General features: G+C 41.0%; 1 protein-coding gene and 1 long non-coding RNA gene across 2 annotated transcripts; one reads left to right on the forward strand and one right to left on the reverse strand.

Annotated features, from left to right (window-relative positions):
- Nucleotides 1-3,999: 3,999 nt before the first annotated feature.
- LOC116881480 lies at nucleotides 4,000-6,039 on the reverse strand. Its single transcript, XR_004385423.1, has 2 exons — nucleotides 5,979-6,039; nucleotides 4,000-4,624 (listed from the first exon to the last, which is right to left on the reverse strand). It is a non-coding gene; the product is annotated as an uncharacterized LOC116881480 (long non-coding RNA).
- A 405-nt stretch (nucleotides 6,040-6,444) lies between these two features.
- KCNA3 (potassium voltage-gated channel subfamily A member 3) lies at nucleotides 6,445-24,350 on the forward strand. Its single transcript, XM_032881488.1, has 2 exons — nucleotides 6,445-9,787; nucleotides 21,354-24,350. The coding sequence occupies exon 1, from the start codon at nucleotides 6,473-6,475 to the stop codon at nucleotides 8,204-8,206; it is 1,734 nt and encodes a 577-aa protein (XP_032737379.1). The 5' UTR covers nucleotides 6,445-6,472; the 3' UTR covers nucleotides 8,207-9,787; nucleotides 21,354-24,350.
- The last annotated feature ends 1,137 nt before the right edge of the window (nucleotides 24,351-25,487 follow it).

Here is a 25,487-nt window from a genome sequence, read left to right on the forward strand (position 1 = left end):
TATTAATTGGATCATTGTGGGCCTTTATATACTTTCATTAACATTATTACCATTGTAATGAAAACCCAATAAAGTTGTAATGTTATTCTACAGACATGTTGAGTTGCTATGTCAAGGTCGTTGCAAAACCTAGTGACAAAGTAATAACACTGTAACATTTTGTCTGTAGATTAATAAAATATGTTTTGGTTTTCACCAGACTGCGATACAAAAAACCTCAATTGGAATTTACCCTTGGCCTTATAGTATTTCAATAGATTCCCACAAATGTCTGCTAAGGTTTCACAGTTTCGTGTTAATTTATGTTCAACAGTTCGTATTCATTTCAATGCAGTCATGTGACTAAAATAAATTCCTTTTATCTCTTAAAATTAATTTTATTGTGGTTCACCCATAGCCTCACAACAAGTGCCCCACAGAAGGAACATGAGGACACAGAAGGAACTTTCTAGATATTTTAAAATATTCTTCGTCAGATCAACTTAGAGGGAAAACACCGTGAAAGTATTATTTGTACTGTACATCTTGCTAAAAGAAAGTTTCTGTGCTTGGTAGTGTTGATCTAAAACCATCCAACGGTTTCCACAGATGTTAAGTTTCCCATCTGCAAATAAATAATTGGTACATACCAGAGGGCTCCACTGCTCATCCTGTCATTAATTGCACATATCAACTATGATTAGAGGTGAGATTGTGCCTGATTTTTCAATAAATTAACCAGAACCAGAAAAGGCCACACAGGTATTCCAGTATCTCTACTCTCTCACACAGAAGCTCAAGAAAAAACACGAGACTTATTTAAATGCTTGACCTAACATAATACTTTCATCTCTTTGGCTGCCATCCTTGCTGACAGAATTCCAATCTTTACTGAATAGAATTTTTTTTTTCTTGAAATCACCCTGCCATATGAGAACACGGACTGGACTACTGGTTCATTCTGAGAACCATCTTAACCCCAGGCAGCACCTGTATCTGCATCTATTTCTGGAATAAATTCAAGAAGAAATTCAAGAAAGAATTTTGAAATTTAGATATTCAAGAAATCCCATGGATAACCTTTGTGTTGAGTTCCAGGACCAACACCATCATTGTGGGCTATCCATCAGTTGTTAGTGAGCCATGAATTCATGCTTCATAATTGGTTTTCTTCAGTTATACTCTTCAAAAATCACTTCTCATCGACCAGCACGATATTGGAGACTGGAAATACACAGATGAATGAGACAAGCCCTCTGACACTCACAAAAGTAGTCTAAGGAAGGACTTGAGAATGTGGACTTCTTGGTTGGAATCCTGTTTCTGCCATGTCCTAATCCTATGTGCTTGCAGGAGTGACTTTTCCCGCCCTCCAATGTTTCTCCAGGTGTGAAGTAGTATAGTAGGAACATTACCTACCTACAGGTTGGTAGGTAGGTTGGAGGTTACTGCATGTGAAGTACTTACCACAGTCCTGGCTGAGCACAGCATGTTCACTGCTCAATATGTTAGCTCTTAGTATTAAGCAGTTCACACTCTCATAAGGAAATAGATCATATCATTCACACTAAATATAGTACAGTAAAGCCCTCTTATGGAGCTCTGAACAAAATGCTATAGGACTTCCGATGGGGGGAAAAATCATGAAATCATTTACAATCAGTTTTATTGAGTTTTCTTTGCAGTGGTAATCATGGCTGACATTCATGGAGTGGAGGCAGGTCTCAGAAGAGGTGACATCTAAGCTAGGCCTTGAAGATTGAATTCTCCAGTGGGAAGAAGGTAGAAGGGGTGTCCAGTGAGCTAGAGCATGAGTGGCTAGCACGAACAGAGGCATAACAGTCTGCAAATGCATGGCGTGGGAACCAGTAAGTGGTGTGGGAAGAACACAGAAGCTCCTGCCAGAAGGTCAAGTCAGCACCAGGGTTCAACCATCCATGCGGCACCAGAGAGCAATGTGATCAACTCGATGTTTTACAGAAATAACTCAGCTACTTCCTGGCGGATCCAATACATAAAAGAGAGTCTGAAAGCAGGGAGCCTGTTATGACACGGTCATGACAGCCTGAACTGGGGCAGAGGCAGCAAGAATGAAGTGGTGAGGACAGAACTGAGAGGGACTTGAAGGGAGAGCAAAAAGCACTTGGTGACTGACTGGATGTGGGGGGCAGAGGAGTGATTCAGGGATGACTTCGTATTCTAGCATGAAATAGGAGAAACAGGAAGAGAAGCAACGTTGGAGAGAAAGATAATGAGTTCAGTGCTATAAATATTAAGTTTGGGGTCTCTTGATATAAGAATATCCCAGTGGGCAGTTGAGAGTAAAATTCTGGAGTGTAGGAGAGACCCATTCAGGAGTGTGGGGGAAGGGCAAGTAGAGAAAGAGGAAGTGACACTTTAAAAAACAACTTATGCCTATCTGTACAGCCTAGCTCGTTCTAGGAGACAGAACCAGAACTGGACAAAGACCTCTCCAGAATAACCCCTCTGCACCAGCAAACTGGTTCACTCACCGTACCTTAATATGCCATGTACGTTCACACCACACCTTCCCTTTCCACCATTCACCACATACTGATTAAGCATCTCTTATGTGCCAAGTATTTTAGTGACATACAAGTAAAAAAGTCAAACCCTGCCATCGGGGAGTTTATGTTTTAATGCAGGAGATAGTCAGTAAGCAAGTAACCAAATAAATGGAAAATCTAATTTCAAATAAATAAACACAATAAGGAAAAATAAAGGAGGTCAGAGGTTAGAAAGTTACCAAGGGGGAGAGAAAGGGGAATTCTTTGAAATCAGGTGGTTGCAGTCTGGGAAGTTATCTCTGATGATGGGACATTTTAAACAGAGACCTAGGGGCACCTGGGTGGCTCAGTCGTTAAGCATCTGCCATTGGCTTATGTCATGATCGCAGGGTCCTGGGATTGAGCCCCAGATCAGGCTCCCTGCTCGGCTGGAAGCCCGCTTCTCCTTCTCCCACTCCCTCTGGTTGTGTTCCCTCTCTTGTTGTGTCTCTCTCTGTCAAATAAATAAATAAAATCTTAAAGCAAAACAAAACAAAAAAAAACAGAGACCTAAAGTGATGGAGAAAGCCACGTGAGACTCTGGAGAAAGTGTGTTTCAGGCAGAGGGAAGAACAAGCACCAAGTCCCCGAGGTAGGAACCAGTTTAGTATGATTGAGAAACAGCAGGTAGCAACTTGGCGAGAATAGACCAAAGAGTCACGGGGCATCTTGTGACATTTCTGGAACTATTCCCTGATTTGTTAACTAATGTGTGGTAAAGATTTTCACAGACTTGTATCCTGTCTTCCCAGCTCCATGCAAGTTTATTGAGGGGTAAGTCTACGTTCAGACTCTGTACTCCCACAGCACCTAGAGCAATACCTTGCACATAGTAGGTGGGTTTTTTTCACTCATTTATCTATCGTTATAAATAGTGGTTACTTCTAGACCTGCCTTGTCCCACTCTCAAACACTTCTGGACCTATTCCAGGAGCTGCAAAGCATCTGGCAAGTCATTGGCGAGCTACTTCTAAGTCTCTTGGGATCAGTAAGAAACTCAGGTGATGTCCAGAGCAACACAGAATGCCCAAACCAAGATTTACCCTTGCTGTTTGCAAAGCTGATGGTTTGACTTACGCTCTAATAGTGAAGACTTGAAATACGAATAAAATCTGCACATACTCAGAGAAGCTGTTGGCTTTGCCACAGTTCTATGCTTAAACATTATAATAATATTATTATTATCCCACAGGGGTGTCATGAGGATTAATGAGATATTTTCAAATTACTTTGAGCTACTCCACTGGGGGTACTAAATAAATGGTATGTGTTCCTCCTGAAGTACCATTTTTGACATTGATTTGTTGTGATGGGTTCTGCTGTCCAACAGGGCTGGAATTCACCCACCAACTCATTTCTTATAAACAATAGACTAGCTGTCAGAAGGCAATGATTTTCAGTTAAAATAAATATGAATTGAAGTGAACTAGTCAGCAATCAGAAGCAAATGGGCTGCTGTTAGAAATCTAATATTTATTAAGCACTCACAGTGATCAACATAAGAGTTTCACAGTGTGATACAGTAGAGTAAACACTGGATTTGGAAATGGTCCAAGATTTTAGGCCCAGCTCTGCGACTAACCAGCTGTGTAGGCTTGAAAAAATTGCTAAACTTCTCTGGGCCTCAAATCTAAAGTGAAGGCTGTCCTAAGAAGCTCATAATCAGTCTTCCAGACAAGGCAAATACATGAAAGGAATGGAAAGAGTCATTTCTGAAGGAAAGATACTTCACAGGACCATCCATCACAGGACCATCCTCTGTTCTGCTCTTCCTTGCCATTGATTAATATTAATTCCAGTACTAATTCCTGCAAATGAGGAAATAAATCACTTTCTAGATCAGTCACAGAAGTGCACGAAACATTTGGTCTTTAAAAATAGGGTCTTTGCCTTTCTATGCACCAGCCTTGCAGCAAGCCGACGGTCTTATTCTTAGCTTTAAATATATGAATGATGGATTATACTGCTACCCTAATCATCAGCTCAAAAACAGTGTTCAGTTTTGTGAAAGTGTTTTACATCATTGTCTACTTTTTCCATCTTACAACACGTTACCGTCTGCAGTGCCTGGCACCGACCTAGAGGCGAAGTAAAAGATAAAAGGACATTAAAGAAGGTAAGTGCTTGTTGTACCCACAAAAGGGCAAGGTGGAATAACCGAGCAAAGAGTAACGTACATACTGTGAAGTGCTTCCTCTCACTCTATCCCAGGAATCCCAGTGGTTCCAGGTTCAGAAATGAGAAATGCCTGATGCTCCAGAGCAGATAGAAATGCAAAGATTCCCTTGTTGGGGAACTCAATTCGACAAACATACAGAGTTCCTACTACTTCTCAGGCACTTTGGTACTTTCCAGGATATAATTTGGGTAAGACCTGGACTCTGCCCTAGAAAGCCTTGGTTGCCAGTGCTGGGCGGGGGAGGGTCGGGGGGGGGGGGGGTGGAAAAAAGCTGGGTTTTTTTGTTGGTGGTTGGGGTGGGGTGCCTGTTGAATTGTCAGCTAAGGGATGATGGGTGAGGGAGTAGCCCAGACAACAGTTTCTCTTTTGTGAATGATTTGAATGATACAGTAGGAAATGCATTATAAAGTCTAGGGTAGGCTCTAAATCGGAGTTGCTAAAATGTCTAGACACAGAAATCGGGGTCAAAAGGACCACAATTTGAAGAAACCGTTTAGAATCCAAGGGGATAATGTTATCTCCAGGCCCAGGTCAAGCAAGAGATGTTACAAGTTGCCGGCTGAATGTTCTCCCGGTTTCACAACTGGAGCGTGGCAAACCTTACCACAAAGCTAGCAGTGGAACGTTCGGGGTTTGGGTGCCGGTCGCTCTCCAGTCCCTCTCACGACAGACTTGGGACAAGATGTGCACTTCCCTTCTCATGTCCCTCTCCTGTTCCCACCGACGGGAAACCTCGCTCTTCTGAAAAGACCAGGCTGCCCTCGCCCATCCCAACCAGAAACTCGGTCCTTGATTCTCGCCCCCCGCATCTCCGCCACGAACGTTAGTGAGAACTCTTCGCTACAGAAGCAAAGTCCCTGAATGCCTTTCATGACCCATCTTCTTCAGACCCCGGGTGCCAAAGTCGTCGGAACCCATTACTGCGTTGGGCTTCTGCGCACGGGAGCTGAAGTGCTCAGAGCGCTCCCGCCCCGGCGGTCGCCCAGCCTCAGTGAACTCAGGGTCCCTTCCCCAGGACGCCCACTCGGCCAGTCGCTCCCTCCTTCGACCAAGCTCCCTGCCCAGAGCGCATCCCCATCCTCTCTCCTCGCCCGCCCCGGCCCCCGATGAGCCTTCCTCCCCGGGCGGGCCCGGGTGGCGCGTGCAGGGCGAAGCGGCCGCCGCTCGCCGGGCGGCGGGGTAGGGCCCAGGCCCGGCCAGAAGCCCCGGGGCCGGAACGCAGCAACGCGGGCCGGGGGCGGGGAGGGGCTGACCAGCGGTGGAGGGGGTCCGGGTCCGGATTCCACGAGGGCCGTCTCGGCCGGGCGGGGGCTCGTGGGGGACACCGAAGTGCAAAGCGAGGGCGCCTGGGCGGCCCAGAGGGCCGCGGCGGCGGAAAGAGGGGGTCGGCGGGTCGGGAGGCGGGGGCCCGGGCTCCGCGGCCCCGTTGAGCCGCCGGGCGGCAGAGCCGGGCGCGCGCCCGCGCGGTGGGCGGGCATCCTGAGGGGCCGCGGAGGGGCGGGCGAGCGCGCGCTCCGCGGGGGAGGGGCGGGGCAGCGCGGGGGCGGGCGAGGAGGCGTCGCCCCTGAGGAGCCCGGCGGACCGCGCCAGTTCCGCTCTGAGCCTCGCGGCGGCCGCGACACCGGCGGCGGCGGCAGCAGCAGCAACAGGCGGCGGGCCGGGCTCGGGGAGGGGGCGCGGAGGCGGCAGAGGGGCGGGGAGCGCGAGGAGGAGCGACGCGGTCCGCGCCGCCGCCTCTTCCCGCCGCATGGACGAGCACCTCAGCCTGCTGCGCTCGCCGCCGCCGCCCTCCGCCCGCCACCGCGCCCACCCTCCCCAGCGCCCCGCGAGCGGCGGCGGCGCCCACAACCTGGTGAACCCCGGCTACGCCGAGCCCGCCGCAGGCCCAGCGCTGCCGCCCGACATGACGGTGGTGCCCGGGGACCACCTGCTGGAGCCGGAGGCGGCCGACGGCGGCGGGGGCCCGCCTCAGGGCGGCTGCGGCGGCGGCGGCGGCTGCGACCGCGACCGCTACGAGCCGCTGCCGCCCGCGCTGCCGGCCGCCGGGGAGCAGGACTGCTGCGGGGAGCGCGTGGTCATCAACATCTCCGGGCTGCGCTTCGAGACGCAGCTCAAGACCCTCTGCCAGTTCCCGGAGACGCTGCTGGGCGACCCCAAGCGGCGCATGAGGTACTTCGACCCGCTCCGCAACGAGTACTTCTTCGACCGCAACCGGCCCAGCTTCGACGCCATCCTCTACTACTACCAGTCGGGCGGCCGCATCCGCCGGCCGGTCAACGTGCCCATCGACATCTTCTCCGAGGAGATCCGCTTCTACCAGCTGGGCGAGGAGGCCATGGAGAAGTTCCGCGAGGACGAGGGCTTCCTGCGGGAGGAAGAGCGGCCGCTGCCCCGCCGCGACTTCCAGCGCCAGGTGTGGCTGCTCTTCGAGTACCCGGAGAGCTCCGGGCCGGCGCGGGGCATCGCCATCGTGTCCGTGCTCGTCATCCTCATCTCCATTGTCATCTTCTGCCTGGAGACGCTGCCCGAGTTCCGCGACGAGAAGGACTACCCCGCCGCGTCGTCGCAGGAGCAGTTCGAGGCCAGCAACAGCACGTCGGGGGCACCAGCTGGAGCCTCCAGCTTCTCGGATCCCTTCTTCGTAGTGGAGACCCTGTGCATCATCTGGTTCTCCTTTGAGCTGCTCGTGCGGTTCTTCGCTTGCCCCAGCAAAGCCACCTTCTCGCGAAATATCATGAACCTGATAGACATCGTGGCCATCATCCCTTATTTCATCACTCTGGGCACCGAGCTGGCTGAGCGACAGGGCAATGGACAGCAGGCCATGTCCCTGGCCATCCTGAGGGTCATCCGGCTGGTGCGGGTCTTCCGCATCTTCAAGCTCTCCCGGCACTCCAAGGGGCTGCAGATCCTGGGCCAGACGCTGAAGGCTTCCATGCGGGAGCTGGGGCTGCTCATCTTCTTCCTCTTCATTGGGGTCATCCTCTTCTCCAGCGCGGTCTACTTTGCCGAGGCAGACGACCCCACTTCTGGTTTTAGCAGTATCCCGGATGCCTTCTGGTGGGCAGTGGTAACCATGACAACCGTAGGTTATGGGGATATGCACCCGGTGACCATAGGGGGTAAGATTGTGGGGTCGCTCTGTGCCATCGCTGGTGTCTTGACCATTGCTTTGCCAGTACCCGTGATTGTTTCCAACTTCAATTACTTCTACCACCGGGAGACAGAAGGGGAAGAGCAAGCCCAGTACATGCACGTGGGAAGTTGCCAGCACCTCTCCTCTTCGGCCGAGGAGCTCCGAAAAGCAAGGAGTAACTCGACTCTGAGTAAGTCGGAGTATATGGTGATCGAAGAGGGGGGCATGAACCATAGCGCGTTCCCCCAGACCCCTTTCAAAACGGGCAATTCCACGGCCACCTGCACCACGAACAATAATCCCAACTCCTGTGTCAACATCAAAAAGATATTTACTGATGTTTAATATATGTTACAAGTGACATGCTGTGCTCAGTATTGTGTGGAACGTGCCCCCTTGGTCTGTGTATGCCCTTGTTTTATACATTTCCAGACCATTCATCAAGGAAAGGACGTGAAGAAGTGGAAAGCACACTTCATTTTCCCTCTCCCTACTGCTTCATACTGAAACAGGTGTCAGTTTTGCAAGTGGGCTGCATTCTCTCAGCTCTCCATTTTTTTTCTCTCCCCCTTCTGTAATATCGCAAAGAACAAACTTACTGTAAACTTCATTTCTAGTACACACCCTCTTAAAAAAAAAAAAAAGTACATCCTGGGAGGAAATGAAACTAAAGAACAGTTAGAATAACTGCCTAACCTCAGAATTGAAAAGACAGTTGTTTCTTTACTAAGTAAAGAAGGCACATACTTAAAGGATGCTTCTCTTTGCTGGACCCATTAACATTATTGAATATTTAGTTCAGTTGCCTTCGCTGTGGATACGTGTATGAGAAGTCTAATTAGAACAATGACTTGTAAACCCACCGTAAGTTTATTTGTTTTTTTGACTGGAATTTCTATTTGGAATCCCTCCCGGAATTTTAAACATTTCTACCATTTTGAACAAAGGGAAATGCCCAAGGTGTCCTGATCTGACTAAATCATTTGAACTCTTTGGGGCTTGTTAAGCATTTCGAAAGGGGGGCAGACAGGCAGATTCCTATGAATTTCTGTGTGTGTGTTCCTGGCAACATCTATCAAAGTGTAGAAACAGATGTTTTCAGTGCTGCTGAGAGAAACAAACAAACAAAATTCCTAATGCGTCTGGGAGATAAGCTTCTGCAGTATCACAAGAAGATTAAAGTGGCAGACACTCCTTCCAGCGGAAGTTACTAATTCGGACCTGACTGATGCAGTTCCCATAGCAACCCCTGTTTCCTGGGAAACCCGAAAAAGGTTGTCATGGCATCTCTTGCTCTCTAGCCCCACCCCCTAGCCCCTGCGGTTTCCACAGTAACCTTTCCAGATGGTTCTTCCTTACAGGATTTCATAAGGAAAACCACTGTTTGAATAAACCGCACAAAAAAGGTTATGTCTGAGAATCTGAGGTGGCGAAATGAATCACAAAATGCATATTTTTTACTACAGAAAGTCACTGATATCATCTCATAATGACTGAATCGGGAAGGAAATATGCCTTTGGAATGTTAGAAATACACTCCAGTGAGGCATGATTTGAATTAAATGCCAAAAATTAGGCAATAACTTCAAAGGATACTGTTTTCTTCCTCCAAGAAGTTTCAAGCCAAACAGTGAAATTTAAAAGCAAATGTAAAAGTGTTCTGTACATAAGCAAATGAAAGATTCAGTCGATGTACCTGAAACTTTACAAGGAACCTTCAGACTTCCTCTTAAAAAAAGTTCCAGATACCACAAACAGCACTTGAAAAGCTAAATAAACTTTAAAAATATGAAGGATGCCTGTTTTTTAACTGAGGGAATTGCAGACAATCAATAAAAAGGAGGGACGGGAAGTAACCACATCTTGGGAAAATTCCTGCAAGTTTCAGCCATATACCAGGGGTTGCCAGAAGACAAACAGAATCAGGTGAGCACTGTTTGGGGGTATGAGAGCTCTAGCTCTCCCTCTTTGGACTCAGAACTAGGAAAATGCTGTTCCTGTCTAGATTGGCAATACTTGCAAAACCAATAGTTTTATATTAATTACATGCAGGTGCCTTTTAAAGATCACTTACACCATCTTTTCCTTTTGATTTCCATGTTGTTTACTGACCTTTAGTTTCTATTGTTTAATGACAAAAGGGTGGGTGTGTGGGGGGAGTCATTGCTCTTTAGAATAACCTTCACCAAAACGGAATTGAAAATGATTCCATTCCTTTTACTAACCCTCTTGGCTTCTGAACAACCTGTTTCCCCTTTAAAAAAAAAAAGAAAAAAAAAAGGATAAAAGGCAGAACCTACTGCTGTTAGATTATTGGCCCAATTTTAATTTACATAATTACTAGTATGCAGTAGTACAGTCGTTTTAAACAAAAATGGTTAAACTTACAAGGGTAACTCTGTATTTTAATGAAATCATTTTATTTTATATACATTATAGGTATTATACTATGTTTTTCAGTTATACATTGTGCACAGCTTTTTTTTTTATTTTGATAGGGTATAATTATTCTGTCCTAAAGGAAATGAGAGTAGCCCTAATTCTAAAGCTCATAAAGTTTTTTCAGGTAATCAGAAGCCTACTTATTTTATTATTTGTGTAGTTAATACAGTTTAAAAGAATGTTGAAGACTTCTAGTGAGGGGAGAGGAAAGAAAAGACAAAAAGGTAATAGAGGCAGGAGATCTGTATGCCTGGTCATGGTGTCCCTGCTTTTTTATCTCTATGTGCATCAAAATAGGACTATTTTATATGTAGTCCTTTGCTACTTGTTTGAGTTACTTTTACCATTGATCTACCTTTTGATCAAATTCTTGGTATTCTTTTTTTTTTTTTTAAAGATTTATTTATTTATTTTTTATTTATTTGACAGACAGAAATCACAAGTAGGCAGAGGCAGGCAGAGAGAGAGGGGGGAAGCAGGCTCTCCGCCAAGCAGAGAGCCCGATGCGGGGCTCGATCTCAGGACCCTGAGATCATGACCTGAGCCGAAGGCAGAGGCATTAACCCACTGAGCCACCCAGGCGCCCCAAATTCTTGGTATTCTTAATGACCATTCTTTTTGTAACCCATTTTGGTGGTAATATGTTAAACACACTATAGTAATAATGTTAAGAACAATTTTTCTATCTGTTCCTAAAAGATCTTGATGGGAAGATGAACTAAGTACAGTGACACTTTTATTCACTTTTATTTAGAAGATATAGAAATCCTGCTCAGTTCTATAAGTAAGTTATGGTTGTACCATAATTTTTAGAATTGTATGATTATTAATAGTAATATGAAGAAGACCTTTTTTTTTTTTCAAATCCAGAGAAATACAGCTTTTTGAGTCATCACTTTGAGGTGGTGTAATTGCCTCCGTTGCCAATTATAAGCTCCGTAAAGGTTGTAGGTTCTGTATTTTGACAAATACAGATTTTGGACACTAGCGCCTAGCACAACGTGTGGCACTTTGTGTGTATTCAGTAATACTTGATGAATGAATGGCAATAATCTTACATTAATGTTATATTCAGGGTTTTTAGCTCTGCAGTCATACTGCCAGGGTTTGAATCCAGACTCTTCTCCATGAACAAATTACTTACCCTCTCTGTGCCTCAGTTTCCTTATTGGTACAATGAGAATAATAAATAGTATCTCATAGAGTTTTGGTGAATGTTGAATGTTGCTACAGGTATAATACTTAGAAAAAATACTTGCATGCTATGCAGCAGAGATTTTGCCAAGAGGTTACATTATTATTGTGATCCTTACTTACAAGCATTGTGTAATTAACACGGAGCTTTGTGAATGATATGAGATACATAAGAAATCAGTATCTTCCTATTTACTGTCTGTGTAACTATAATAATTACCATGTAATTACCGTGTCCTGGACATGTCTCATCTCTGCAAGGTAAGTGGTATTCACCCACTTCAGGAGGGTAATAAATAGATAGTTTTGGTTAAGTGATTTCCCAGAGACTTCACAGCTAGCAAGAAACCCAGCTCTGATTTAAAGCCAGGTCATTCTGGCCCCCAAACTCATGTTCCTTTAATTGCGTGACTTGAAAGAGATTGAAACAATAAATCTCTTATGCTTTAAGGTTTGACTTCAGTCCATGTTACTAAATAATGAATTCCTGTAGTGAATATATTTCCAGAAACCTACCTTAGGCAGTATATTGAGAATTAACCCTTTCTTAATCATCAGGGATTTTTAACCATAGGGATTAAATATAAGGTATTTAAGTTGAGCAAAGAGATCAACTTTCCTACTAATAAAAGATTATTTTCCTACATGATTGATTTTTCTGCATTTAATATTATACCCAGAAAGCATAATCAGTCATAGTAGTGAAACCTGCTAGGACAATAGATATTTTTCAGTTTTAAGATTAATTTCCTATTTTCATGTGTTTAATCTACAGTGGATGATAGCATTATGCAAATTGTTATTTTTCCATCTCTTTATACTTTGCTTAGGTTACCCAGTAACCATGCCAGCAAATAGTGTAAATATTTTGACTCCCCCTTATTAAGAAAGGAGAAATTACTTAGAACAAAAGGACTGAAAGCAGGAGATTGCCACCTCATTGAAATTTGTGACATTATTGCCTTCCCCAGTCACTCCATGGATTTTGAAGAGCATCTGTGCTCAAAAACACATTAGAATATACTTCTGTCCCTTATAATGGCTGTAGCCCCTTCTCTAAGGTCCTAAATCATTCAGAAAACTAAAATGCATAGTGATTTGGGCTTACAGCAAAATGCAAATGAGCCTAAGTTTACACATATCATTTAGATTTGCCAAAACAAAGACTTCACTGTTGAGCTCAACTGTACATCTTGGATGTTGAAAGGTATACATATGTCTGTGGGTACAAAAGATTCATGGGAGGAGGTGTGACTGGTGCTGTGCATGTCTATCAAAACCCTGGGGAAAATGTATTTACCCTAGAGCTGGTGAATCCAGAGATGAAAATAATGTTGTTATTTATTTCTTTTATGGTGCTTTAAACTGATATTATACCAAATTTTAGTACCCACCAACTATGGTGACATAATCACAAATAGCTACTCATAAAAGTCAGCATTATATCAGTGATTTCTAAATTTTGAGACAAAATTTCTGGGATTGAAATTTTAAATGCAGAATATGAAGAAATTTAAAGTTATGGTTTGTTGACATAAAATTTGTTATTTACCTCTTTGGCATAAAACGTACACAAGCAACTGCTCTGGTCAAAGTATATAAATTCAGTGTATCTAATACCAATAGTTTTTTCCTTTAAGAACCATGACTGTAATTTAATGACTTCCATACATTTAAAATTTCAACATTTTCTCTAGCAGTTCCAAGTCCTTCCCACCTCTCAGCTGTGAAAAGAAGTGATAACCCCTCCCACTAAGAAATGCAAAGAAGCACAAGTGCCCCCCTCCCCCCAGTCTGAAGACTTATGGGAACACTGAGATAGAGATGAGGAACAGAAGAATGGGGCAGAGGATATTTAGGGCTTGAGTTTTAGGGTGGGGCTTTTCCTTCTGTCTTTTATTTTACCTTTTAAATGAGAATAAGACTATTATTTCCATGCTACTAATTTCCTGTATTTCGTTTGACAGTATTTTAATAGTCATTTGTTTTCTATAACTTGCAGGGAATGGTTGAAAACCTTTGAGAGAGGGCAGATCAGAGGAGGCAGGAAGAAGGGAGGGAAGCCATGCAGAGCCCAAACCCTGTGCTATCATGACTCAGCTCCTAACCTCCTGCCAGAAAATGGCCATTGCTATAGAGTATATGATAATAATATTCTTTATATGCTCACATTCACCTTACAAATTTAATTTAAATGATTCAGACGCTTAGAAAGTTTTCAAATATTTGTCTTTGTTTTCAGTGATGCTGTAAACTAATTCTGTCTTTGGAATTATAAAGAAAAAAGCATTTTACGAAGAAACATTTTTGTGGTTCTCCCCCCCCCCCGCCCCCCGCCGCTTTCTGTACTGAATGTGTTTTTCCTTGCATTTCAAATTTTGCACCATTAACTATCAAATACATTAAAGAGGAGATCTGGAAAATCGGCTCCATCATTTTCTTGGAAGCCATTTTATTATTGTTGCAATCTAAATAGTGCAGAATAGGAGCTCTAGCCTGAAAAGTAATTCCTGGGATTCTGGTTGTTAGTAAGATAACATTAAATGAGCAAAAAATTATGTTTTCTTGTATCTGAAGAACATTAAGAATAAATTTGTGCATATAGGGCTCTGACTTTGCAGATACAGGGATCATACCCCCAGCCTGGTGATAAAGAGTGGAGAGAATCTTTTTCTTTTCCATTGAGCCCCCAACATAACCCCCACCCCTTTCATCAGAGTACAAAGGCTCTTGGAAATCTTTATTGAGATTCCCACTAACTTTTTAGAATGAACGCTAACATTGCACTTACATGTTATATGTCAATCATCACTTCTGTTTCACTGGTTTTTTGTTAAAGTTTATTTTAAACTCCTGTTCTTTATGGAAATTCTCTGAATCGTAAGGTTCTTTTTTTTATACATTTAAACATGTTCCTTAAATTAAAACATATGACTTAATTTGGAAGAAAAACCAATGAGGGTATTTGTTACACATACACACACACACACACACACAAACCCCTCACCTGTTATTTTCTATCATAAGATATATTTACTTTGTCTACAGATCTAAACAGTCTAAAATTGGTGAATTTCCAAAATATGTGTTTTCATTCATATGTGGTGCATAGACATTTACAAAGCATTTTTATTTTTTCATAACCTTGCTTACAATGCAGATTTATTGCCTAGTGTTATCAATGTATTTATTAATGTAATAGATTTATAAAGTAGTAAATACATCCAGTCTATCACTGAGCTTAGTCATTTCACCTCCTAAATATCCCTGAAAATAATCTACTTCTCAGCATCACTGCCATCACCACTTTAATCTACACTACTATCATCTCTATCCAAAATAGGTGTGAAAGTCTCTTCAAATGGCCTCGCTACATTTGCTATGGCCGATTTGACCCATTCTCCATCTGATAACCAAAAGCATCATTTTGAGACTCAAACCTAATTGCATCACCTGCCCCTGCTTTAAATTCTTTTAAGGTCTTTACCTTTTTTTTGGGATAGAGACGCAAATGCTTAACACAGCCTTCATGGCCCTACATGATCTGTCTAGGCCCTGATCTTCTAGTTAGGGGTTAAGCTACCCTTCACCCTTAATCTGTGGGGGATCCTTGTAGATGTTCCTTCCCCCTGTCAGCCCCCTCTTCACTTTGTTACCTTATACTTTACTTCAGTATTCCCTCCAGGATATCTCTCATGACTGGTTTTATCAGTTCCCTGTTATGGTACATTTCATCAAATTTAAGGAGCTTTCCATTATAAGGAAAACTGTTATTCTATGTGCCACTGAAAAAGAAAAGCTGCCAATTTTAAGGGATAGTACCAGGGATTTTAAGGTACATCCCAATTTCATAGATGCTTAAGTCTGAAAAAGTGTGTCTTAGAATGAACTGAATATAGTATGTGCTCTTGACATAGCTGTCGTTTTGTATTTATTTGTGTTATATGATTAATGCCTGTCTCTTCTATGAGAGTAGGGACTCTATCACTCTTTGTTCATCATTGAATGCCTTCCCATTTTCTCCTAAATCTGCTCCAAACGGACTTTTGCCCCATCGCTTCACCAAGTGTATACTTTTCAAGGTCACTGGTGACCTCCTATAGCTCACCCCAGTGGTCATTTCATTTGACCCATCAGAAGCATTTGGTGCTTTGACATACTTCCTCCCCTCCTGGAAAGAAGTTCTTCATTTGACTTCGGGGCATGACACTCTGTATTTTCTTACTACCTCCCTGGCTCCTCCTCCTTCTCAATCTCTTCTACTGAGTCTTTCTCATCTCCCCTGAGTCTTAATGTTTGAGAGCCCCATGGGCCACAGCTTAGTCCTTAGACCTCTTTTCTTTCTGCATTAGGTCTTATTCTCATAGCATTAGACTATCTATATGTAAATTTCTCTCTCCTACCTGGACTTCTCCCCTGAACTTCAGGTTGAATTTCCAACTACCTACTTGACATCTCTACGTAGATAGCAGATGGGTATCTTGAGCTTAATATGTCTGAAACTGAGCTTCCCTCTCCTCTCCAACCCTTGCCACCAAACCTATGTCTCTTAACCCCTTTCCCACTTTCTATCACTGTAACTTCAGTTTTCTGGTTGCTCTAGCTAAAATCCTTGGAATTTTCCTAGATTCCTCTCTTTCTGTCATACCCCTTATCCAGGCTATTGTCAAATCCTGTTGGCTTCCATCTCAAAATGTTTCCAGTCTTAGTTCTGCAAACACCAGTTCTAAGCTATCATTATCTCTCACCTGGATTATTAAAGTACCCTCCTGACTGGTCCACCAACTTCCATCCCTTCCCCTGCTTGAGTCTATTCTCAACATAACAGCCAGAGAAAACCCTTTAAAGCACTTGTCAGGTCATGTCACTTCTTTGCGGCAAAACCCGTTTGGCACTCCATTTCACACAGGCTACACACTAAAGGCCTCACATGGCATGCAAGGCCCTACCTACTCAACCTCACCTTACCCTTCTGACCTCCTTTCTGATTCCTCTCCCGTGTGACCCTGTACAGCCGCTGTGCCAGCTTCCTTGCTCTTCTTCAAAGAGACCAAGCGTGCACTACCTCAGGGCTTTGCACTTGCTGTTCCACCTGCCTGGAATGCTCTAACATCTGCTACCTGCATGGCTCGCCCCATCACCTCCTTAGGTGTCACCATCTCACTGAAGCCTTCCCTCGCTACTCTGTTTAAACAAGCAGCCCCCACAGCACTCTCCTTTACCCTGTTTCTGCTTTGTTTTCTCCTCTAACATGAGATATTTTCCTTACTTTGTTTATTGTCCATCTTCCCTTCCCTTCCATGAGAATAAAGAATTTTTGTCTATTCATTGCTATTACATCCCTCAAGACCTGGAGTAAAGTTGGTGCTTTATAACTCTTTACTCAAGGAAGGGATGAGAGGAAGGAAATTCTGATTTGGATGTTTTTAAACTATAAGCAAAATTTTCATGTCATGTATCTATGCTTCATTCTATCGCTGTGAGGCTTATACTCCTCATCATTGCTGTTATGGATAAAATTTCCTATACCTGGTTCGCGGGAGAAGGTTTCCATTTGGTAAAACATGCTGCAGCAGGTTTTCCCCCACAAAGTGCTATCCAATTATGGGGGTGGAATTCCTTAACATAAATAATTTAAAAATAACATTATATATCACTCCTAATCACCATGGCTACCTGGAGTTAGAATGCTTCACAAAAACTGTTTCCTACCTAGCAGCTAATAAGCACTATTTATTTGTATATGATACTCAATATACACTTGTTGACTGATTGGCTTATGTAGTACAGCAAAAATCAGAACAAATAAGTGATATCTCTGGGAATTTACCTATCTAGCAGACATTCTAAGGAACTTTGCTGTAAGTACAGTCTTGGTTTTAGTTAATGGTGAGTCCTAAAATATCCATGGGGTTTTCATTACTATGGACGCTAATTGAATAAGGCATTAGATATTTCATCAGTGAATCACCTCAAAGAATTATATTGCTATAGATACAGCCTTACCCAATAAAATGATTTCTTTTACAAAATAACTTAATTTTCTAAAAGAGTTTATTTATTTGAGAGAGAGAGAGAGCACAAGCAGGGTGGAAGGGCAGAGGGAAAGGGAGAAACAGGCTCCCCGCTGAGCCAGGAACCCGAGGCAGGGCTCAATCCCAGGACACTGAGATAATGACCTGAGCTGAAGGCAGCTACTTAACCAACTGAGCCGCCCAGGCACCCCTAAAATAACTTAACTGTTTATGTAATCATCAAGATATATGGGAAGATCACAAAAAATGGTAATTTTTTTAAAGTGACTTTTTCATGTATTAAAGAAGAGGGGGACATTGAACCCACAAGCAGTAAGAGCAGATTCTCAGAGTGACTTTTATAATGGTAAAACTTAGGTCACTTCTAAATAAAATAGGTGAGGGGCACCTATGTTGGTATAGGGAACATATGTTGGTATATATTGGTATAGGGAAGTTTCCAGAAGCTTTGAAAAACTGACATGTGTAGTATGGGAACTACTGAGACTAAACTGGAGTATTGATATAAAAGAAGACTGCAGATACTGCTGTGATTTTAGGTAATATCATAATAGATGCACTTTAGGTAATATCGTAACAGTGCAGCAGAAAATGCAGGTACTCCACATATGAACAGAAAGGAACCTTTTCTACACCCCTTCTGAATTTTCTCCTTTCCCTGGGTTTCTCAGGCACAACAGACCAGACCTTGACTGTGTGTTACCTCTGTACATCTAAGTGGAACAATTTCCTTACGAAACATGCCACCAAATTAAAAAAAAAAAAAAAACTGAAGCATGTGCTTGAGATTACATATATAGACCAACAGAAGTTAGAAACACTTTTTGCCTTCCATCACTTCATACAGTTAAGCCCACATAGGACAGAGATCATTTCTCTTCCGAGGACACATTGTCAGGACTTTTTAAAGGAATGTCACAAAATAGAGAACTGAAATTAATAATTTTCATTTCTTATTTTTTCATTTTTTTTCTGATTTGGAATGAAGAATCATTACATTGTTTATTTTTGTTATTTAACACAATATGGGTTTTACTGGATTTTCTGTTATAAACTGGAGTATTCAAGGTATTAGAAATTATAACAGGCAGCCTCACATATCATTACATTTTATATTTACCTCATGTATGACTATAGGACAAAAAAATTTCAGTTATTCACCAATAGATTACCTCTATAATAAATTATAATAAAAAGCATGTTAAACAAGAGTGACTCTATGCTGGATTTCAAAATGTAGTGGGTGACTAAAAACCACAGACAGAATAATATCTCCAGGTAAAAACTGTTTGAATTTCCTTATACCTATATTCTAAAAATCTTTTACCTGCAACATTTTAACTTGTTTCAAAAGATCAGTTTGTTTTATCAGACTGTGATGTGAATTAAGGATATTTATTATTAATAGACCTAAATACTGCTCAAAGTAGCAGTGATTACAGCTCAAGCTCATTTTTCCATGACTTTCTAGATTTTTGACAAAGCTCATATCTTAGTACATTACCAACTTTAATTACTGAGTGAATTTAAACTTTTTTGGGGGAGGTGCCAAGAGTATATAATTTCCAAGAGGCCAATCAGGAAAGTGTACATAATTGAATGAGAAATTTTTCTAGTCCTTTGGTTAATGCATTACCATTTTGTTGGCAGAAATGATAGAGGTTGTTGGTGTGCAGCCAACTCTAAGTTGTTTAATAGATGTCGAAGTACAGACACATCAAAACAAAGTTCCCATAATACTCCATGTTGTGGAATGATTGTAACCCCTTCCCTCACCAAATATGAAGTTAAGTAAGCTGGGTGTCTATATCTCTTTTGTTTAGGCCTTGGTGGAGGTGCCACTTACTTCTTCACAAGCTTCATAATTACAGAAATTTGACCGTTCTTGTGCTTTTTTCTTGCTTCATATGTTAGAAAATTTATTTGGTCAAATATCTTCAATTTTAGGTCTCACCATTTTCTATTACACTTACCCCTCTGTTTTTGTAGAGTTGATTTCCATACTTAAGTCAGTGTCCATTCTTCTAAGCCCTTCAGCTCTTTCCTAACTGCTAATATAAACATGATTACCATTCAAATGTCACTTTGATTTCTTGTTTTGTTAAACTGCAACTCCCTCCACACCCACAGTCCATTAGGATGCTGAGCTCTACCATACTTATTTAATAGTCCAAGAGCCTTGAGGCAGGGACTGACACACTGAGGTTTAAAAAAAAGGCTCAGCTTATTATAGAAGAAGGATGTAATAGTAGCAAGAGAAGGACAGCTTAATAAAACCATCTCAAGATAACCAAAGCTACAGTAGCATTGAGCAGCAGCTAGGCACTTAGGAAATGAAATGGGTGCCAGATCATTCATGTTACTCGTAATTTCTTGTAATCAGTAGTTATTACTAGCTACTCGACCACTGTAACTTTAAAATTCTCATAATGAAAATTCAGAACGCTGTGATGCAAAAGTATACCCCTGCTGTATTAGTGTTAAGAAGTTGTATCTTTCATAAAGGACGATCAAGTATCCTCCAGGCCAATAAGGAAAACTTTTTATTAGATGATTGCCCAGCACACAGTAGGGATACAACATTAGTTTTAGTAAGTGGATGATTCTTCTGCAAAAAGCACATTCAAGTTCCAGATCACCACCAGTAGGCATTTACCACTGAATTTCAGATACCTGCCAAAACCAGAACTATATAGGAATCAGTCTTCTCTATGTATTATGATGGATAGTATTCCAATCTTGAAACCTGGAACGAGTTTAGCATTTTCTGTTTCTGTATTAAGAAGTCTCCTTTCTACTACTGTTAGTAAATCTCTAGAATACATGAATCTGATTTTTACATATCCCCTTATTCACTCAGTGGATATTTACTGAGTACTTGCTATGTGTCAGGCACGGTGCACAGTGACAGGGATGTATTCGTTCATTCAATGTACAAATTGTCTACTCTGTCCAGCCACCATTCTAGACTCTAGACATAGTAGTGAACAAGATAGTCATAGTTGGCAGAGGAAAGCACCAAGCCTTGAACTTTTATTTCTTGGTTCTCCACAGACCCTGGTTAAGCAGTTACTGTCTTAATTTGTGATTTCTTGAAGTGGTGCATAACTATGCAGAGTTTATATTTTAAAGGACCAACCGATTGAATGTTATTTGTGTAATGACAAGATAAAGTACAGGCATGACAACTAGAACACAGTTTTCACCATATTCATTGTGAGACTGTTTCTCCCTCTCTCTCAATCTCTCTTTGCCCCTCTCCTTCACTCCCTGCCCCCCGGTGCCCCACCCACCACTCCTTCCCTCTCCACTTTCTATTACACTTATCTGAGCATAGGATTACTGTTCACTTCAAGAGTTCTCATCTTAGGTCACCACAGTGAGATGTACTGCCAGGAAAGAAACCAATCCTTGGAAATACATTGAGAAAATTAACACACATATTTATCTAAAAGACAATACACACTCAGAATGTTTCAGATGGTTCTAAAGGTGAAGATAAAGTTTTATGTTCAAAAAGCAAACAATGACATTGGTTTGGACTACATTTGGAAGTGGGTATTAGTAAGGACAAAAAGTTCATACTTTAAGCATACTCAGAAACTTTTTCTAATTTATAAAACTAAGAGCTTTGATATGTGGTTGATAAGCTCAGAAAATTAAATTGGTTGAACTTTCAGGGTACCAGTAAAAAAAACAAAAACAAAAAAAAAACACAAAGTTATGAAAAGTATAGTGACTAGAATATTTTATATTGACATGAAGTCTACAGTTTTTTAAAATGCTAAATATATAGTAAATCACTGTGCTTTGCCCAACAGATACCTGAGGAGTCCCACATAGAGAACCGTGGAGCTGCACTGACCACCAGTAGGATTCTCATTTTTAGATTGCCTCCATCAAGAATGCAGTGTTGGTTCTATTGCTGATGAGCGGTGATCTGTCTGCCCGCACGTGTTTTGTTTTAGCTGACATTAAACCTATCTCTGATAAATGCTTTATATAAAGGAAACAGCTCTAAAGCTCAAGGATTCTCTTCAACTTGTATGCAGTATTAAAGATAGTAATAAAGAGATAAAGAAGAACATCAAAAAATATGAAGGGATCATTTCAGCCTTTTGACATCTTGATGAAATAAGATCACTCAAAAACTAATCAGTACTGCCGATAAAGAAAACCTAAATGTCTGTTTGTAACAAGCCAACTGGTACTGTTTCCCTCTTTCAGTTAATCACTGGACTGTGTTGAATCCTGAGATATAGCAATGTTATCTTCTATGTTCTGGGTGATGTGCAACCTTATTTGTGAAGGTGTGTTTTGTACCAAAGGCTCTCCTACATAGACTGGCCCATTTTACACGTAAATAAGTGAAGTCTACACTGTGCCCAGATGAATGGTATTAAACAGACTGGCCTAAAAGAAATGTGCCTTGCTTGATTAAACATCCTTTTATTTTTTGATTTAAAATGATAGATTTGCAATTAGTCTCATAGGTAGCTTTTAGCTTGAACATAAATTTAAAGATACATTAGTACTTATATGTTTAAGTTATCTATTTTAACTGAAATTTTAATATTTAGTTATAGTTTTCAGCAGTTCATGTATAATACACTCATTCAGGTTAGTTTTCATGTGATGTTTGGTGTGGTGAGACAAAGCACATTCTTAAAGATAGAAAATTTCATCTAATGTCTATAGAATTTCCTTCAGATTATATCTGTAAAAGGTTTCTTGACTCATTTTCTATTTTTGTATTTTATTCCTTTAGAAATGGAACTTTTTCAATAAAAAAAGCAAAGTTTTAGTTGGAAAAGAGATTTAGAAGGTCATGAAGATGATTTCCCATTTGGGGATATTTCACTTCTGTGCCATTATTAATGTATTTACTGTGACATTTCAGCAGAATGGTAGCTATTTGTATATTATTTAATAAGCCTTATGGAAAGTCAAACTGTGAACATTTGGTATACTGAAGATTTTTTTTCATTTTCATATTTTATTTTTGAAACATACCTGAACAAATGCATAAATAACCAATTTCCTGTTATTCAAGTACATAACGATGCTAAGTTATAATAAGAGGGCTTGTAGAATTTCCATTACTATCGAAGTATTCCAGTAGCAAAGCCAAGATTATAATACTTTCTGATGCCATGTAGAAGGAAATACGGTGATGAATTACATTGTTAATACATAAGAATAGGTAACTGAAACAGTCTTATAGCTATTAGCAGCAACAGATGGGTAGGAGATATAATCCAGGTAACTTTCTTTGAGGCAATGTCTACAATGAATTCTGTAAAATCTGCTGGTATTTTTTCTGTGGTCAAAATTTTGAGACCAGATCTCTCTAGGAAAAAGTGAAGTAAAAGAGTGGTAAGTATCTCAGATTTGAGCTATGTGAACCTCCCATCTGGGTGATTTGTGATTCAAGTGAAAACATAGCCAAAGCCACCACCATGTTTTTGTTCTGTGTTAGCCCACATACGAGAGACACTGGCCCAGGGAATTGTCAATCCATTCTAGCCACCTAATACTCATAACTGATGATCCCAGACTGGTCAACAGTAAAGTAATTCACATCAGCTATTGGCATGATTGAAACAAACCAATTAACTGTCCCATAGAGGTCTTTGACATTCAGATGTTTCAGTAAGGATCAGTAGGCATTACAAATATAGACATAAGTACCACCTTCAGGAAACACCAATGACACAACTTTAAGCATTATGTATACTTCATATCATGTCTGCATTATTATTATTACAGGCCACAGTTTCAAACAAAGACAAAGCCCAGACTTTGCAATAAAAGCACAGAATGGCACCAGATGAGTAGACTGTCATATCCAATACGGTTCACCCGAATGTGTAGCAAAAATATAGCATTGGTCTAGATATTATGAGACCAGAGTACTTACCCACTTTCTACCTGTGGGACGCTAGATAAGTCACTCACCTTTGCTAGGCTACAGTTTCCTGAATTGCAAGGTGGGTGTGCTGGGTTAAATAATCCCCAAAGCCCGTTCCCAGCCTCCAAATCCTCATTTATATACATTTGAAAAGGCTTTGAAGAATACTTAAAGTACTCAGATTTTCTTATGCACCTCAGAAGGAAAGACTACGTTGAAATAAGATTTAAACCTTGAAAGTGTCATAAATACACCATTCTTCAAATTGAGTGTGAGAAGAGGAAATAGGATTTTTTTTCCTCCTCCAAGAATTGTCACTGGCCTCTAATGGGATCATGAAAAAGTAGAAAGACCACTCTGCAGAATGGAAACAGATTAATGAAATTGCTGGAAAGGAGGGGAGATTATTTGTTGATTTTAATTAGATGTCAATATGATTTGAAATTGTATGTGAAATACTAAAAACAGTGCCAGAGCTTTACTACACACTCAACATTATAACCCCAGAGCAGAAGCGTGGGGAAAGGTTAGAAGGATGGGAGTGTTTACCTTATGATTGATTTTTTTTTTTTTTTTTTTTTTTTTTTGCACGAGAGGCAGTTTGGTAGAGTTTAAGCAGGTGCCTGTGCCTTAGTGCTCACTCTGCTGATAACTCAGGTGTCCTAGGGAAAGTACCTTTGACATCTCTGATCCCCAATTTCTTTATCTGTACAATGAAGACTTTAGTAATTTGTCTGTTTCTCTACATCTTTGAAAAGTCTGTAACATTTTCAGAATGTCCTGATACACATATACGTGGACACGTTGCTCCTCTCCTGGCACTAAGATGCCACAGATCTCTGCTCACATGACCGAACAGACTGCAAATCCAGCTGTTCCTATTTCTAATGGACCCTCAGCAAGACATAAAAAAAAGTAACTTTTAATTTTGACCGTGGCTTACCTATTATGACTTACCATTTCATCTTTGAATGTTGAGTTAATTGAAACAAAATTTCTGTTCCAGTGAAACTTCCGTTTAAATTTTTGTAGCTTAATAAACACTTAGCAAACCAGAATTAAGTATATTAGGCTTGCCAATGAACTGTAGCCGATTGCAAGGTGCATTTTTGTCGCATTAAGAAGGTAATGCTGTTTTAGTCCCAGAATCAATAGCTATAATTTGAAATAACATTCACAAAATTTTGTAAATTTTCATGAATACAAAAGAGGCCTGATAGAGCCATATTGTAATTAATTTTGCTCAGGAGTGAGAAACAAAATTCAGGGATAACCCAAACACTTCTGTTTGGCTTTTGTGGACAGTTGGGAAAAGAACGGTTATAGCTTTTGTACAACATAGATAAGAGATAACTATACCCATTGAAAAACAAGAGTATATTCTGGTTGCTGGTTTTATGGTAAAAAGAGATAAGGAGAGAAAGATGCTAAAATATGGACACTAGGGAAATTGTTAAAATGATAGTCCATTTGAGTAATACAGAAATATTTTGTCATAATGAGATTATTTGTCCAGAGGTTTTAGTCTTATATCCTTCCATTCAGAAAAGGGGGCAGTTTTTAAAGGCCTCTATCATAATAGGAAATGTATATTTTAACTAGCTGAGCAGTTCATTAAAACATTTAATCTGATGATTTTTGGTTTTGTGAATTCAGTTTAGGTGTAATTGAGTCTCTTATATATTCGTGTTAGTGATATTTGTGAAAAGTAGTTTTATCTATTTTTTTAAAGTTGATGAAATTTGCTCAATGGTGATTCTAGCAAATTCTGTTAATATTGTATCTTGCAACAGTTTGTGAACTGACCATACAGAAACAAACCACAGTAGTATCTCTTCCAGTAAATTGTATCCATGATGTGATCTCTTAATACTGGGTTTGGGGTGGGAAGGTTAAGCATTTAGTTTATTTAAAACTAATTGTCAAAGTGTTTTTCCTATATGCCATAAAATTGTATGATTATAAACCAAATAATAATATACTCTACTTTTTTTTCAGTATAGGCCATATTTGGAACTACCCCATGATATGGTATAATTTCAGT

This window comes from Lontra canadensis, unplaced genomic scaffold (genome assembly GCF_010015895.1).
Source record: "Lontra canadensis isolate GAN:19392208 unplaced genomic scaffold, GSC_riverotter_1.0 scaffold75, whole genome shotgun sequence".
In the NCBI taxonomy this organism is placed as follows: Eukaryota; Metazoa; Chordata; class Mammalia; order Carnivora; family Mustelidae; genus Lontra; species Lontra canadensis.